This window comes from Bufo gargarizans, chromosome 2 (genome assembly GCF_014858855.1).
Source record: "Bufo gargarizans isolate SCDJY-AF-19 chromosome 2, ASM1485885v1, whole genome shotgun sequence".
Lineage (NCBI taxonomy): Eukaryota > Metazoa > Chordata > Amphibia > Anura > Bufonidae > Bufo > Bufo gargarizans.
This window is the reverse complement of record NC_058081.1, coordinates 716,407,588-716,421,945: the sequence shown is the minus strand read 5'-3', so window position 1 is coordinate 716,421,945 and position 14,358 is coordinate 716,407,588. Positions and strand designations below refer to the sequence as shown.

Genomic DNA, 14,358 nt, shown 5'->3' with positions numbered 1-14,358 from the left:
GTGTGAAGCCTCATTCACATGTCTATGTCCGTGCTCAAATCCATGAAGAGGTGGTCAGTGATGCCTCCGTGAAGACGCCCGTGAAGGATCCGTGTTATCTGTTTTTCACGGACACTGTGCAGATGAAAAATAATTTTCAAAGCATCTCTTCCTAATGATTTGTGAAACACGGATGAAACACAGATGGCATCCGTGTTGCATCCGTCATTTTCATGGACCCATAGACTATATTTGATGGATCCATGAACATGGACAAAATAGAGCATGCATCCGTACTGAAACATGGATGTGTGAATGCACATATTAAAATAAAAAGTTACACGTGCTATCTGTGGAGAACACGTACAGCACACGTATGTGGAAGACTGACGAGTGAATGAGACTAAAAGCAGCGGAATGACCAACTCAAATGTCACAGCTTGTGATGACTTTCATTGCCATACATAGAACTGTGGTTCTTCTTTCTTGAGCACTAGTTATGTCCAATATAACTGCCCGCACCTTGGAACAACTGCAAACCCTTCTTTAAATGAGGGCCGACTTGGGACCAGATGATCTCCATGGGTCTGGTTGTTGAATCCCTGACAATCAGTTATTGCTGCCAGAAGATAGAGCGGCCACTACAGGAGCAATGGTGTATCACACAGTGGCCATTCAAAGGGCATCACTAAGTCCTAATAGTCAACCTCTTTAAACGGTATCAAAGAGGAAAAAATAAATAAATCAAAGCTGAATATTTTCGTAATATGGACCGTCATTTTCATTTCCAGTCGCTGCATTTCCCCTGTTATCAAACTGGGAATAAGACAAGAAATAAAAAATGTAGTTATTGATACAATAAGAGGTAATAAAAATGGATAACAGAAAGGTTCTAGTTGGAATATTAGATCTAACGTGGGCAATGTACAACTACAACATCTAAAGTGCAAGTGTTGCCAGCTGCCATCATTAAAGTTTTCCCGCCTATGGGGACTGGTCAGAGGGGACCCAAACTCTTAGGCCTTCATCTAACAAAAATGAGCATCATGCCCATTCAGCTTCCATAAGCCTGCCTCAGTAATTCTTAGAAATGATATGGTTGGCCAACTACCGTATAGTCTACAGGTCAACCATGCTCCTCTCAAGTAAATATAAAGGCAGCTGAAGGGACGTGATGCATATTTTAGTGCTAACTGGGCAACTTTTTACCTGAGGCCCTCTTAATTGGACCAAAGAATAGAACATACCGTAGTACTATAGATAAGTAAATCGATTTTGAACAAATCAAATTTGTTCCAAATTTTACAAAATAATTTAACTTTACCGAATCTGCAACTGAATTGTGATTTGCCCCTCACAAATTGCTCAAAATGGGAGCCACCATATTATAGATGACCACTGGCTATCATACATTTACCCGTAAGCATATATGTCACTGTCAATCATTACTAATGCTATTGTATCGGTACAGAGCTTGGAAGGTGTTGGGTATCTCATGCCAGCTGGCGCACTTTCGATGTAGACCACATTTATCTGTACTGAATGAATTCTGACAATATGACCATTGCGGATCTGAGACAAATTTTGGTAAATTCGCTCATCTCTACGTAGTACTTGTCTAAGGATTGCCCCTTCTGCTACCATTGGTCACATTCAGCTTTTCTCAGGAGACATGGTTGGTCCAAAGATCCAACAATTACTGATGTTAGGAGTGATATGACTGTGGTCAAGCTGTTCTCTACTGTCAGCACAGTGTTTAGTCTAGTTTTAGTGCTGGTTAATTCTACTGTATCAACTGGTATTTTCCCGTCAGTGCACGGAATCAGCGTCAGTTTCAATATTACTGTGCAAAGCGCAGTCCAGCACTCAATCGGCAAAAAAACTTGACTTTTATTCAATAACTCCTTAAGGACACAGCCTTATTTCACCTTAAGGACCAGGCCATTTTTTGCAAATCTGACCAGTGTCAATTTAAATGGTGATAACTTTAAAACGCTTTGACTTATCCGGGCCATTCTCAGACTGTTTTTTTGTTTTTTTTTTGTCACACATGTACTTCATGACACTGGTAAAATGAAGTAAAAAAAAAAATCATTTTTATTTATAAAAAAAATAGCAAATTTAGCAGAAATTTGTAAAAAAAATTGCAAATTTCCAAGTTTCAATTTCTCTACCTCTATAATACATAGTAATACCTCCAAAAATAGTTATTACTTTACATTCCCCATATGCCTACTTCATGTTTGGATCATTTTGGGAATGATATTTTATTTTTTGGGGATGTTACAAGGCTTAGAAGTTTAGAAGCAAATCTTGAAATTGTTCTGAAATTTTCAAAAACCCATTTTTAGGGACCAGTTCAGGTCTGAAGTCACTTTGCGAGGTTTATATAATAGAAACCACCCAAAAATGACCCCATTCTAGAAACTACACCCCTCAAGGTATTCAAAACTGATTTTACAAACTTTGTTAACCATTTAGGTGTTCCACAAGAATTAATGGAATTAATATTTTTTTTACTTTTACAAAGCAAGGGTTAACAGCCAAAGAAAACTCAATATTTATGTCCCTGATTCTGTAGTTTACATAAATACCCCATATGTGGTCGTAAACTACTGTACGGGCACACGGCAGGGCGCAGAAGGAAAGGAATGTCATACGGTTTTCGGAAGGCAGATTTTGCTGGACTGTTTTTTTTTACACCATGTCCCATTTGAAGCCCCCCTGATGCACCCCTAGAGTAGAAACTCCATAAAAGTGACCCAATCTAAGAAACTACACCCCTCAAGGTATTCAAAACTGATTTTACAAACGTCGTTAACGCTTTAGGTGTTCCACCAGAATTAATGAAAAATAGAGATACAATTTCAAAATGTAACTTTTTTGGCAGATTTTCCAATTTAATATTTTTTTTTACTTTTACAAAGCAAGGGTTAACAGCCAAACAAAACTCAATATTTATGGCCCTGATTCTGTAGTTTACAGAAACGCCCCAAATGTGGTCGTAAACTGCTGTACAGGCACAAGGCAGGGCGCAGAAGGAAAGGAATGCAATACGTTTTTTAAAAGGCAGATTTTGCTGGACTGTTTTTTCTTTACACCATGTCCCATTTCAAGCCCCCTTGATGCACCCCTAGAGTAGAAATTCCAAAAAAGTGACCCCATTTTAGAAACTACGGGATAGGGTGGAAGTCTTGTTGGTACATATGATTTTTGGTTGCTCTATATTACACTTAGACCAGGTTGTCACGACGCGGCGATTCCTAATATGTATACTTTTTTTAAATTTATGTAAGTTTTACACAATGATTTCATTTTTGAAGCAAAAAAAAATCATGTTTTAGTGTTTCCATAGTCTGAGAGCCATAATTTTTTCAGTTTTTGGGCGATTACCTTGGGTAGGGTATGATTTTTGCGGGATGAGATGACGGTTTTATTGGCACTATTTTGTGATGTAAGGTGCCAAAAAATGGTTTATTTAGCACAGTTATTATTTTAAATTTTTTACGGTGTTCATCTGAGGGGTTAGGTCATGTGATATTTTTATAGAGCCGGTCGATATGGACGTGGCGATACCTAATATGTATACTTTTTTTTATTTATGTAAGTTTTACGCAATAACAGCTTTTTTAAAATAAAAAAAAAATATGTTTTAGTGTCTCCATATTCTGAGCGATAGTTTTTTTCTTTTTTGGGCGATTGTCTCAGGTAGGGGCTAATTTTTTGTGGGATGAGGTGACGGTTAGATTGGTACTATTTTGGTGGGCAAACGCCTTTTTGATCGCTTGCTGTTGTACTTTTTGTGATGTAAGGTGACAAAAAAATTGTTTATTTAGCACAGTTTTTATTTTTCACGGTGTTTATCTGAGGGGTTAGGTCATGTGATATTTTTATAGAGCCGGTCGATATGGACGTGGCGATACCTAATATGTATACTTTTTTTTATTTATGTAAGTTTTACGCAATAACAGCTTTTAAAAAAAATAAAATAAATATGTTTTAGTGTCTCCATATTCTGAGCGATAGTTTTTTTCTTTTTTGGGCGATTGTCTCAGGTAGGGGCTCATTTTTTGTGGGATGAGGTGACGGTTAGATTGGTACTATTTTGGTGGGCAAACGCCTTTTTGATCGCTTGCTGTTGTACTTTTTGTGATGTAAGGTGACAAAAAAATTGTTTATTTAGCACAGTTTTTATTTTTTACGGTGTTTATCTGAGGGGTTAGGTCATGTGATATGTTTATAGAGCCGGTCGATACGGACGTGGCGATACCTAATATGCATACTTTTTTTCCCCCCTTTTACCATTTTTTTTTTAACTTTATTTGGGGAAAATGACGTTTTTGTTTATTTTTACTATTTTTTGGGGGGGAAACGTTATTTTTTCAACTATTTTTTTCACCAAATATTTTGTCCCACTTTGGGGGTCTAATCCTTTGCAATGCATTCCAATACTTCTGTATTGGAATGCATTAGCTGTATGAGTAATACTGTGTGTATTACTCATACAACTTCTGACCTGTGAGATCCAGGGGGCTGAATCTCACAGGCACTTCCTTAGACATCGCACTGCCTTCCATGCCATTGGGTCCCCCCTACAGCCGCATGGGGACCCGATGGCACTGCCCGCCGCCGCCTCCGCAATAGGTAAAAGCCGCAAACCGCAGGTCTGAATTGACCTGCGGTTTGCGGCGATTACCGACATGAGGGGGTCACGGGACCCCCCTGGGCATTTATTCGAGGTGCCTGCTCAATGATTTGAGCAGGCACCGGCTTCCGATCACCGTCCACCACGCGGCGGTGATCAGAAATACACAGGGTGTACAGGTACGCCCTGTGTCCTTAAGTACCAGGACATAAGGGCGTACCTGTACGCCCTGTGTCTTGAAGAGGTTAAAAGCATGCAAACTGGAATGCCAGATATGAGGAATATGGTACAAATCACTCTTCTTATGCATTTCTGACTTAATCATCTAAGATGGGTCAAGTTTTATTGTAGATCGAGTGTGTAGGCTTATCAAGAGAACAATAACTGTTATCCTAATTCTACACCTACTATTATCGTGACAATTACCCTGCAGATAGCCTTGTACATTCATAGCTGCAGTAAACAGAGCAGGCATTTTTAGCTGCTCCAGAATGACAGCATTTTGCATTTGCCAGTGGCACTGTACTGCCAAAATGAATAAGAAAAATAGCCAAATGTTCTAAAAAATGTTCTATGATTTTTAAGTTAAAAAATAAAACCTTTTTGATGGAAGGGTCCCTTTACAGTAAGTGTTCAGTCAGTGATCTGTTCATTATGATGAATGTAGAGGACTAGACTAGCAGTACTACCTTCAATGTGTCGTAATCTTCCGCCACCTCTCTCCTGTTCAGAGTTGTATATGTGAGTTCGGGGCTTTCTCCCACCTGCACAAAATTCACAGTAGCATGCATTATACAGCATAAAAAAGTGTAAGATTGTAATTATTTTTTATCCTAAAAAAAGCTACTGATACAGCTACTACCTGTCAGCAGGACCGACCAACCCATAATACTTGATAGGGTTGATCTCTGCATTGTTCCTGAGCAGGTTCACTTTGGTGCACTGATGGGTGATCCTGTGCACTTCAATTCTTCACTTATTGCTGCTCCCCTCTCTCCTTAATCGACAGGTTTTGCAATTTTGTGCCTGTCCTGTGGATAACACTTTTGACACATGCACAGCTTTTGCTTCCCTGACAGCGCAGATAACATCACTCTCCACCAGAACAAAGCCAACTGTCTTCTCTTCTGGGTGGAAATTGACATTAGAGGGACATGCACAATGGTCATCTGCACTGCTGGAGAAGTAGAGGCTGATGTACGGCACATGCGCTGCTAGTGTCATGCATGGTGAAGGCACATGGTACTGTCAATCAAGGGGAAGCGGGCGATGCAGTAGGTGTGGAGAAGCTCTGGGGCTCAGGTCCATACCTCAGGGACCAAACACCTAATTTACAGTTAAATAAAAAGTGAATTTGCTAAGGACTGAGGTGCCATTTTATTCATCAGTATCAACCTTTTAATAAGAAAACAAAATGATACGAGTAGGCTCAGCTATGTGATAAACATTGCACCAAAAAAATGGAACTTAGAAATTGATAAATTTCCGCATCCGGCAGGTCAGGATTCCAAAAGATGTTATAGTTCCTCAAATTGATCTGAACCCTGTAAGCAATATTTAGACTTGTACAATATCTAGAGGCATTGTTAATGGAAAGACAATTTGTTACTGAGTTAAGACCCATTTACAAGAGACAAGAGCCGGGCAATATCAGGAGCTAACTGTGATCTGCATGCAGCAATCATCTACTCTGTGTGGGGATGAATGATCGCTTTTCCCCATACAGATACCTTGTTTCTGGGCAGCAGATCCTGGTTTACATGGGACAATCTGCTTCCCAAAAAGGATGATTTATGTTAACACATCACCGATGCCTTCACTCTATGAATGACAATTTGTTCTCTCGTTGGGCGATTGGTGGGACTTATTCAAAACAAACTTTTCTTCGAACATTCATTCCAAATAATCAGCCTGATAATTGTCTTGTGTGAAGAGACCTTTACCCAGGAGATGATATTTAATAGCAAGACTTAGGACTTAAGTAGGACCCTTCAACAGACTTGAAAGCTTGCTACTTATCATAAGTTCAGTGGACCATTAAAAGGTATCAGTGACTGAGGAACTTTTATTTCTATCTTCTCTAGACGCCATGTGGGACTGTCTTTAAAGGGGTTGTCACATACATAATATTCTACAGTTCCGAAACCAGCACCTGGATCTCAAGACTTTTGTATTTACATGTAATAAAAATTGTATTATAGCTACTGATTTATTCAATGAAATCGGAACAGTGCCACCTGCTGTTTGCTCTTTTTGTAATTTCTCTGTCCTGCTCACTGAGATGGCCGCACATGCTCAGTTCCATCCTTCAAGTGCCAACAACTTCAGCAGACAGGACACTCCCTCTGAGTGACCCCCCCCCCCCCCCCTCGAGCTGCCAGCGTGAAATAAATCTAGATGAACAATTGGAGCAACGAATGAAGACATCTCTGGATCCATTTGAGGTACAGGGCTGGTTCTAGCTTTGTTATAAAGAAGTTGTGATTTAGTAGACTATGTATGATTTTCAATTTTTTATATCACTCATGGGATAACCCCTTAATGCTTCTGTATGTTTAAACTTTGAGCACTATACAGTATATCAAATTGTGAATAATGCGGTTTTACATCATCCAACGTAGGCGTGTCCCTAATTGCCTCAGTCGACTGCCCAAAAAAGGCTTAGGATAGTTTCACACTAGCATTAAGGCTATCTGGCAGGCTTTTACGACAGAGGAACAGCCTGCCGGAGTTCATCGTATCCAGCGTAGCCGAATACTGCTTATCCCCACCGGAGCCCTATGGGACCTGGTGGGGATCCGGCCTGTTCCCAGCATGAGTGCCAGGTTTCGACCAGACAAAAAAAACTGATGCAAGCCAAATCTAGGCACTCATGTAGAAGACAGGCCGCCGGGTCCCGTTATAGTCAATAAGATCAAGGGGGTGCTCTGGCCCTTTCCTGCTATGCCAGATACGATTAATTCTGGCAGCTCCATTGCTGCTAGTGTGAAACTATCCTTATAGTGAATATGTCATATATATTGAAATTAAACTCATTTTCATTACCTACCTCTCCGATTGCTGATGCGTGAAAACATTTAGTTCTGGAAAATAAAATAAAAACATACAAAGATGATTCTCACAAAATAGGAATTAGAGGAGAAAACACAAAAATATATTATTTGAATTCATTAAAAATAATGAATAATGAATTTTAAACAAATAAAAAATTTGTTTAAATTTTTTTAAAAATTGGCAAATTTTTGGAGAACTGAATGTACATTCCAGTTAGGGATGAGTGAATGGATTTTTATGAGTTTCCCCATAGCTGTGGATACTCCCCTCAGACCCTTGATTATAGCTCCGTACATCTTGAGAGGCCCATCCGTTACTGAGTAGCGGCACATGGGCAGATGTTCTACGTACAAATCAGCCTCAATGAATTTGCATACGCCACCAAGCATATTTTGGCAAGATGTGCAGAATCGCTTTTTTTGTATTTGCAGGCATATCATCTACGCATGCACGTGCATCCACCGTAATGGCGCATGCGAAAGATCATTGGGGGCTCTCAAGATGTGCGGCTATGTCAGCCTACCGGTAGGATAGGGGATTGTCAATAGAGGGACAGCCTCTCACAGACGGAGAATTCATTCAGATGAACAAATTGATTCATATGAATAGATTTGCTCATCTCCAATTTAGGAACATTCAATGTATATTCAAGTACATTCCATGGATTCCACTAGAATCGATCAGACAAATCAAATAATGTGTGCATGAAGCTTTAGGGTATTATCCGAATGTGACTTTTATCCAATCTGATCATTTTTACAGGAAGATCGTGGGCAGAGCATAAGTGATGAGCAAAGTATGTAAAAGTTCAAATCGGTGGCTTCGCTGAATTTTACAATAAAATTTGGTTTGCGATGAATTGCTTCATTATGAAGAGCATTTCTTTGTAGGTAGTGGGTGCAATGATAGGGAACTACTATTATTACTATTATTCTTTTAGTTTTTTTACACTCTTTCAGGTAAAATAAATTTGATATTGCAAAGCATGAGGAACTTCAGCTTTGCGGCGCATCAAATTTTTTCTGAAATTTGAATTGAAATCCACTTCATGGACTTCGATTCGCTCATCACTTCAGAGCATTTCTGTCTGATGCCAAAGCCACACTTTCTGCCCTTGTATATTTGAGTTTTTTCATAGGGACATCTAATAGCTACCACCTGTTCTAGAAAAACAAAAACTTCCCATTGGCCATGAGACCAGTCTCCTTGTCAAATCTGATACAGGAAGTGGTTTTGTGGGGCATACAATATTGTGTATTGTTAGAATACTGTACCTCCTATAAATGAAGACAAGTGATACAATCAAAACAAGACAAGCGATTACAGCCAGAACAGAAATAGTGATAACGGAAACGTTTGGATCAGCGGAAGCTAGACAGAGAGAAAAAGAGAGAGCAATATTAAAATAAGTAATTAGCAATTGGCATTTATGATATTGGAGCATTAGGCCCTGACCTTAGACAATAGCTAGTAACAATATCTGAAATTGTATATTACCTTAAAGGCTATAGGCAACTTTGACATGGAAAAGTATTTTTTATATATATTTTAGCCATTACCTTGAATTAAAAACAAACAACAACAAAAAAGTTGCCCTAACCTTTAGCCTACAATTGTCTTTTTTAGTAATACATGATGGATCTGAGGTCTGTTTATCCAGGATGCTGCTCACAAAACACCTCCTCTCTCTTGTAATGGCATTCATTGAAACTTAGGGATGAGTAATTCCACCTTTCTTCTCTTGCAGGGTCTGCTGTGGGTGATATTCTTTCTCTCTACATACCCTATGTGACTCTCCCCTTGCAAACTGCCTTGTGTTTGCTTTCCTGCCTATCCTGCCCATCTGATCTGACTTTCTTAGATACTTTCCCCCCTCTCCACATTGTGATCTGCCATGTGTAACATCCTCCCCCTCCTTGCTAATGCCAAATAAAGAGAGAGTGAGATCAGATAGAACCAGAAATAGGAATTATGGTCTGACAGATTTTGTGCATTGGAGAAAGTTTATACATTATATCATTTAGGTCCAAAATGTTATGATTAGCTTTTTAATATAATGTATTAAAGTAAATTATAGTTAACATTTAATATTCCTGTTGGCTTGTGATAGTGCCGGGGTTTAAAAAGTTGGTTGAAGACAGTTTAGTTTTATTTAATCATTGTAGGTCTAAAATTAAATAATTTTATCTTTTAACTTTGCTTTTCATGAATGTCTACAAAGATGGGTTTCAGGCTCTAGGATTGAGGAGATTGAACAAGACTGAAGGGGTCTTTTCAGGACCTGAAGGTCTATCTTTCGGATTGGTAATCATCATTTAAGGCGGTTCAAACCTTGATTCCTCCATAGATCAGCAGTTGCCTGGGTAAACGGTTGTACCCTAACACCCAAAATAAAGATAAACCAAAAGAACTTGGTAATTCTACCATGTCTTGGGTTTTGCCAGGTGTCGGTATGGTGTCCACTGGATTCGGTGCGGTTTGCTCGTATGAATGTAGAAAGGAAAAGTCACTAACAAGGGATGGTAACAGCACCCTCCTAATAGGGTTTGAACAGGGATAGTTACCATCTTTTGTTAGTGACTTTTCCTTTCTACAGCCTTACAAATAAATTGTACCAGATCCTGTGGATACCATATTGACACCCGGCAAAACCCAGGACATGGTAGGATTATCTTGGTAGTATATCTTTTGTTTGGGAGTTTGGGTATCGCTGTGTACCCTTTTTTTGTTGCACTTTTTAATGCCTGAAGGAAAACTAATGTTATACAGGGAGTGCAGAATTATTAGGCAAGTTGTATTTTTGAGGATTAATTTTATTATTGAACAACAACCATGTTCTCAATGAACCCAAAAAACTCATTAATATCAAAGCTGAATATTTTTGGAAGTAGTTTTTAGTTTGTTTTTAGTTTTAGCTATTTTAGGGGGATATCTGTGTGTGCAGGTGACTATTACTGTGCATAATTATTAGGCAACTTAACAAAAAACAAATATATACCCATTTCAATTATTTATTTTTACCAGTGAAACCAATATAACATCTCAACATTCACAAATATACATTTCTGACATTCAAAAACAAAACAAAAACAAATCAGTGACCAATATAGCCACCTTTCTTTGCAAGGACACTCAAAAGCCTGCCATCCATGGATTCTGTCCGTGTTTTGATCTGTTCACCATCAACATTGCGTGCAGCAGCAACCACAGCCTCCCAGACACTGTTCAGAGAGTTGTACTGTTTTCCCTCCTTGTAAATCTCACATTTGATGATGGACCACAGGTTCTCAATGGGGTTCAGATCAGGTGAACAAGGAGGCCATGTCATTAGATTTTCTTCTTTTATACCCTTTCTTGCCAGCCACGCTGTGGAGTACTTGGACGCGCGTGATGGAGCATTGTCCTGCATAAAAATCATGTTTTTCTTGAAGGATGCAGACTTCTTCCTGTACCACTGCTTGAAGAAGGTGTCTTCCAGAAACTGGCAGTAGGACTGGGAGTTGAGCTTGACTCCATTCTCAACCCGAAAAGGCCCCACAAGCTCATCTTTGATGATACCAGCCCAAACCAGTACTCCACCTCCACCTTGCTGGCGTCTGAGTCGGACTGGAGCTCTCTGCCCTTTACCAATCCAGCCATCTGGCCCATCAAGACTCACTCTCATTTCATCAGTCCATAAAACCTTAGAAAAATCAGTCTTGAGATATTTCTTGGCCCAGTCTTGACGTTTCAGCTTGTGTGTCTTGTTCAGTGGTGGTCGTCTTTCAGCCTTTCTTACCTTGGCCATGTCTCTGAGTATTGCACACCTTGTGCTTTTGGGCACTCCAGTGATGTTGCAGCTCTGAAATATGGCCAAACTGGTGGCAAGTGGCATCTTGGCAGCTGCACGCTTGACTTTTCTCAGTTCATGGGCAGTTATTTTGCGCCTTGGTTTTTCCACACGCTTCTTGCGACCCTGTTCACTATTTTGAATGAAACGCTTGATTGTTCGATGATCACGCTTCAGAAGCTTTGCAATTTTAAGAGTGCTGCATCCCTCTGCAAGATATCTCACTATTTTTGACTTTTCTGAGCCTGTCAAGTCCTTCTTTTGACCCATTTTGCCAAAGGAAAGGAAGTTGCCTAATAATTATGCACACCTGATATAGGGTGTTGATGTCATTAGACCACACCCCTTCTCATTACAGAGATGCACATCACCTAATATGCTTAATTGGTAGTAGGCTTTCGAGCCTATACAGCTTGGAGTAAGACAACATGCATAAAGAGGATGATGTGGTCAAAATACTAATTTGCCTAATAATTCTGCACTCCCTGTATGGTGTCTATTTTCACTTATTTTAAAGGGGCACCTCTGAACCCAGACATATCCCCTTCTTCATCCAGGCAGTAGGCAACTTCAATACCGCACGGCCATTAACAATAAAGTTAAAATAAAAGCAGCTGCAGGCTGATTGGCCACACGGTTCTTGACAGCAGCATGACTGAAACCTGACCAGTTCCCTATCGTGCTATGGGGTCCCCTGGTATTTGCTCTTTTATCCCCATACATGGATCTGGGCTTCCCTACATGGGTCACCAGGACAGGTAGAGTTCATGCAATATGGTAAAACAGGCAACAGTTCAGGGCAGGTTCAATATGGTAATCAGGCAGAAGTCAGCATAGGCAGCACTCAGCCCAAACTATTTTCAGACAGAAGTCAGGTATGGGAGGTCAGAACATACAGTAGTGGCATACCTTCACAGGAGCTAGACGAGCTAAGAACCTTACTTCTTGGGCACCCTGCTATGGGAGTGCACACCGGCATAAGTAGGAGAAAGGAGTTGGAGACATCCAAATGCGGAACTTCCCACAGCTCAGGATGGAGGGTGACAACCAGGAGAGGAGAGATGCGGGATACATGACCAACCAATATTGCATATATATGATGTAACTAATATAAATTTTACACTCTTAGGGTTGTGGAAGTCCCCTTAGGTCCTGAAGATGTTGAATCCCCCAGGGCATGTCCCTTGTGCCCTCCATATAATTGAACTATGATCATTCTAATGAGTAGCTGTTCTAGTATCGAATTTTGGTCCCATTCCTTGGGATCAGACTCAACCTAGCTAATATTGATGTCAAATACTAACTACAGACCTCACTGTTGAAGTCACTGAGATCCTCTTTTAACTAAGGCTACTTTCACATTAGCATTTATGCTGGATCCGACAGGACTCAGCAAAAACACTTCCGTTACTGATAATAAAACCGTCTGCATCCGTTATGAACTGATACAGTTGTATTATCTTTAACATAGCCAAGACAGAGCCATCATGAACACTTTTGAAAGTCAGTGGGGGACGGATCAGTTTTCTATTGTGTCTGCATACCAGGACGGAATTCAAACTGAATCATGCTTTCCAGTATGAGAACGGAACAGAATGCATTTTGGAGCTCTCCGTTCTGTTCAGTTACGTTTTGTCCATATTGACAATGAATGGGGAAAAAACAGAAGCGTTTTTTTCCGGTATTGAGACCCTATGACGGATCTCAATACTGGAAAATATTAACGCTAGTGTGAAAGTAGCCTAAAGTATACTGTAGGCATTCATCGTGTTAGAACAATAAACAAGAGGTCACCTACCTTCAACAAGCAGGGTCTCTGTTTGAACAGATGTGACACCATTTTGGAAAGTTGCTTTGCATTCCAAGGGACTGTTATTGTCCTTGGAGGAAGGCAGATAGCTTATTTCAGATATGACTGTCCAGGTACCTCGAGTTCTGTTCACATTACGGACATTGGCATTGTCATTTTTGATATTCCATTGGAGCTCTGGAGGGCTTGAGCCACAAGTATGATTTATAGCACATGAGATATTGACAGCTATGGATTCTTTAAGGTTCTCAGTCCCTGTTATTTCTAGCTTCTGTGGAAACTCTAAAGAGAGAGGGGAATAAAATATACACATTTTCAAAAAAAAAATCTATTTGGGGTAAATTATTGTTGCCCATAATGTTTATGGCGATCGAGAGTTGAAGTACATTCTCACAGCTTGACATGAATTGTATATCACATTCAGGATTTCTAATACACATAAGTATGAGAAACCTCTGATATTGGTTGTTAAACCCCTAAAAGGATTAAATGAGTCGTTCACCTCTGGGGACCTATTCTACAGACCTTCCCCCTTTCACAATGTGGCTGGATCCACAATGGTAATCATAGTTACCTAATCCCTGCCCTGCCCTAATTACTGCCCTGTCAGTTCTGCAGATCCTTGGTCTACCCACCTCAACATCCATTTTGATGAGGGTAACATGACTGGTTGCTGCGGTGATGTGTCAATGCATCACATGACCCTGTGACCTAATGCATTGGTGACGTGTCACTGCTTCAGCCAGACATTGGACCCAGGACCTGCAGAGTCAGTGGGGCTACGATACGAGGAGACAGGACCCAGCATCAGGGAGCAGGTACTGTAAGTATGATTACCACTGCAGGTCCAGGCATGGTTGAGGGTCTGTAGAAAATGACCCCAGGGTGAACAACCTCTTAAAGTTATAAGAAAGTCAATTTTGGAAAGGTAATAAAATTAAATCAAGCCCTGAAGACCACAATTGCCGGCTTACAAGATTTCAAAAACATTGCCTCTTTCTTCCTAAAGCAGTACCATTACCGTGTGCGGAATCACAACTC

General features: G+C 40.1%; 1 protein-coding gene across 1 annotated transcript in view; it reads right to left on the bottom strand.

Annotated features, from left to right (window-relative positions):
• Window positions 1-248: 248 nt before the first annotated feature.
• LOC122927100 (sialic acid-binding Ig-like lectin 12) overlaps window positions 249-14,358 on the bottom strand; it is a 48,027-nt gene continuing 33,917 nt past the window's right edge. Inside the window, exons 5-9 of the mRNA XM_044278682.1 lie at window positions 13,306-13,599; window positions 8,953-9,049; window positions 7,674-7,707; window positions 5,314-5,388; window positions 249-795 (exon numbers count right to left, since the gene is read on the bottom strand). Of these exons, the coding sequence (XP_044134617.1) occupies window positions 724-795; window positions 5,314-5,388; window positions 7,674-7,707; window positions 8,953-9,049; window positions 13,306-13,599 (572 nt within the window). The 3' untranslated portion in view covers window positions 249-723. The remainder of the gene's footprint in view (window positions 796-5,313; window positions 5,389-7,673; window positions 7,708-8,952; window positions 9,050-13,305; window positions 13,600-14,358) is intronic.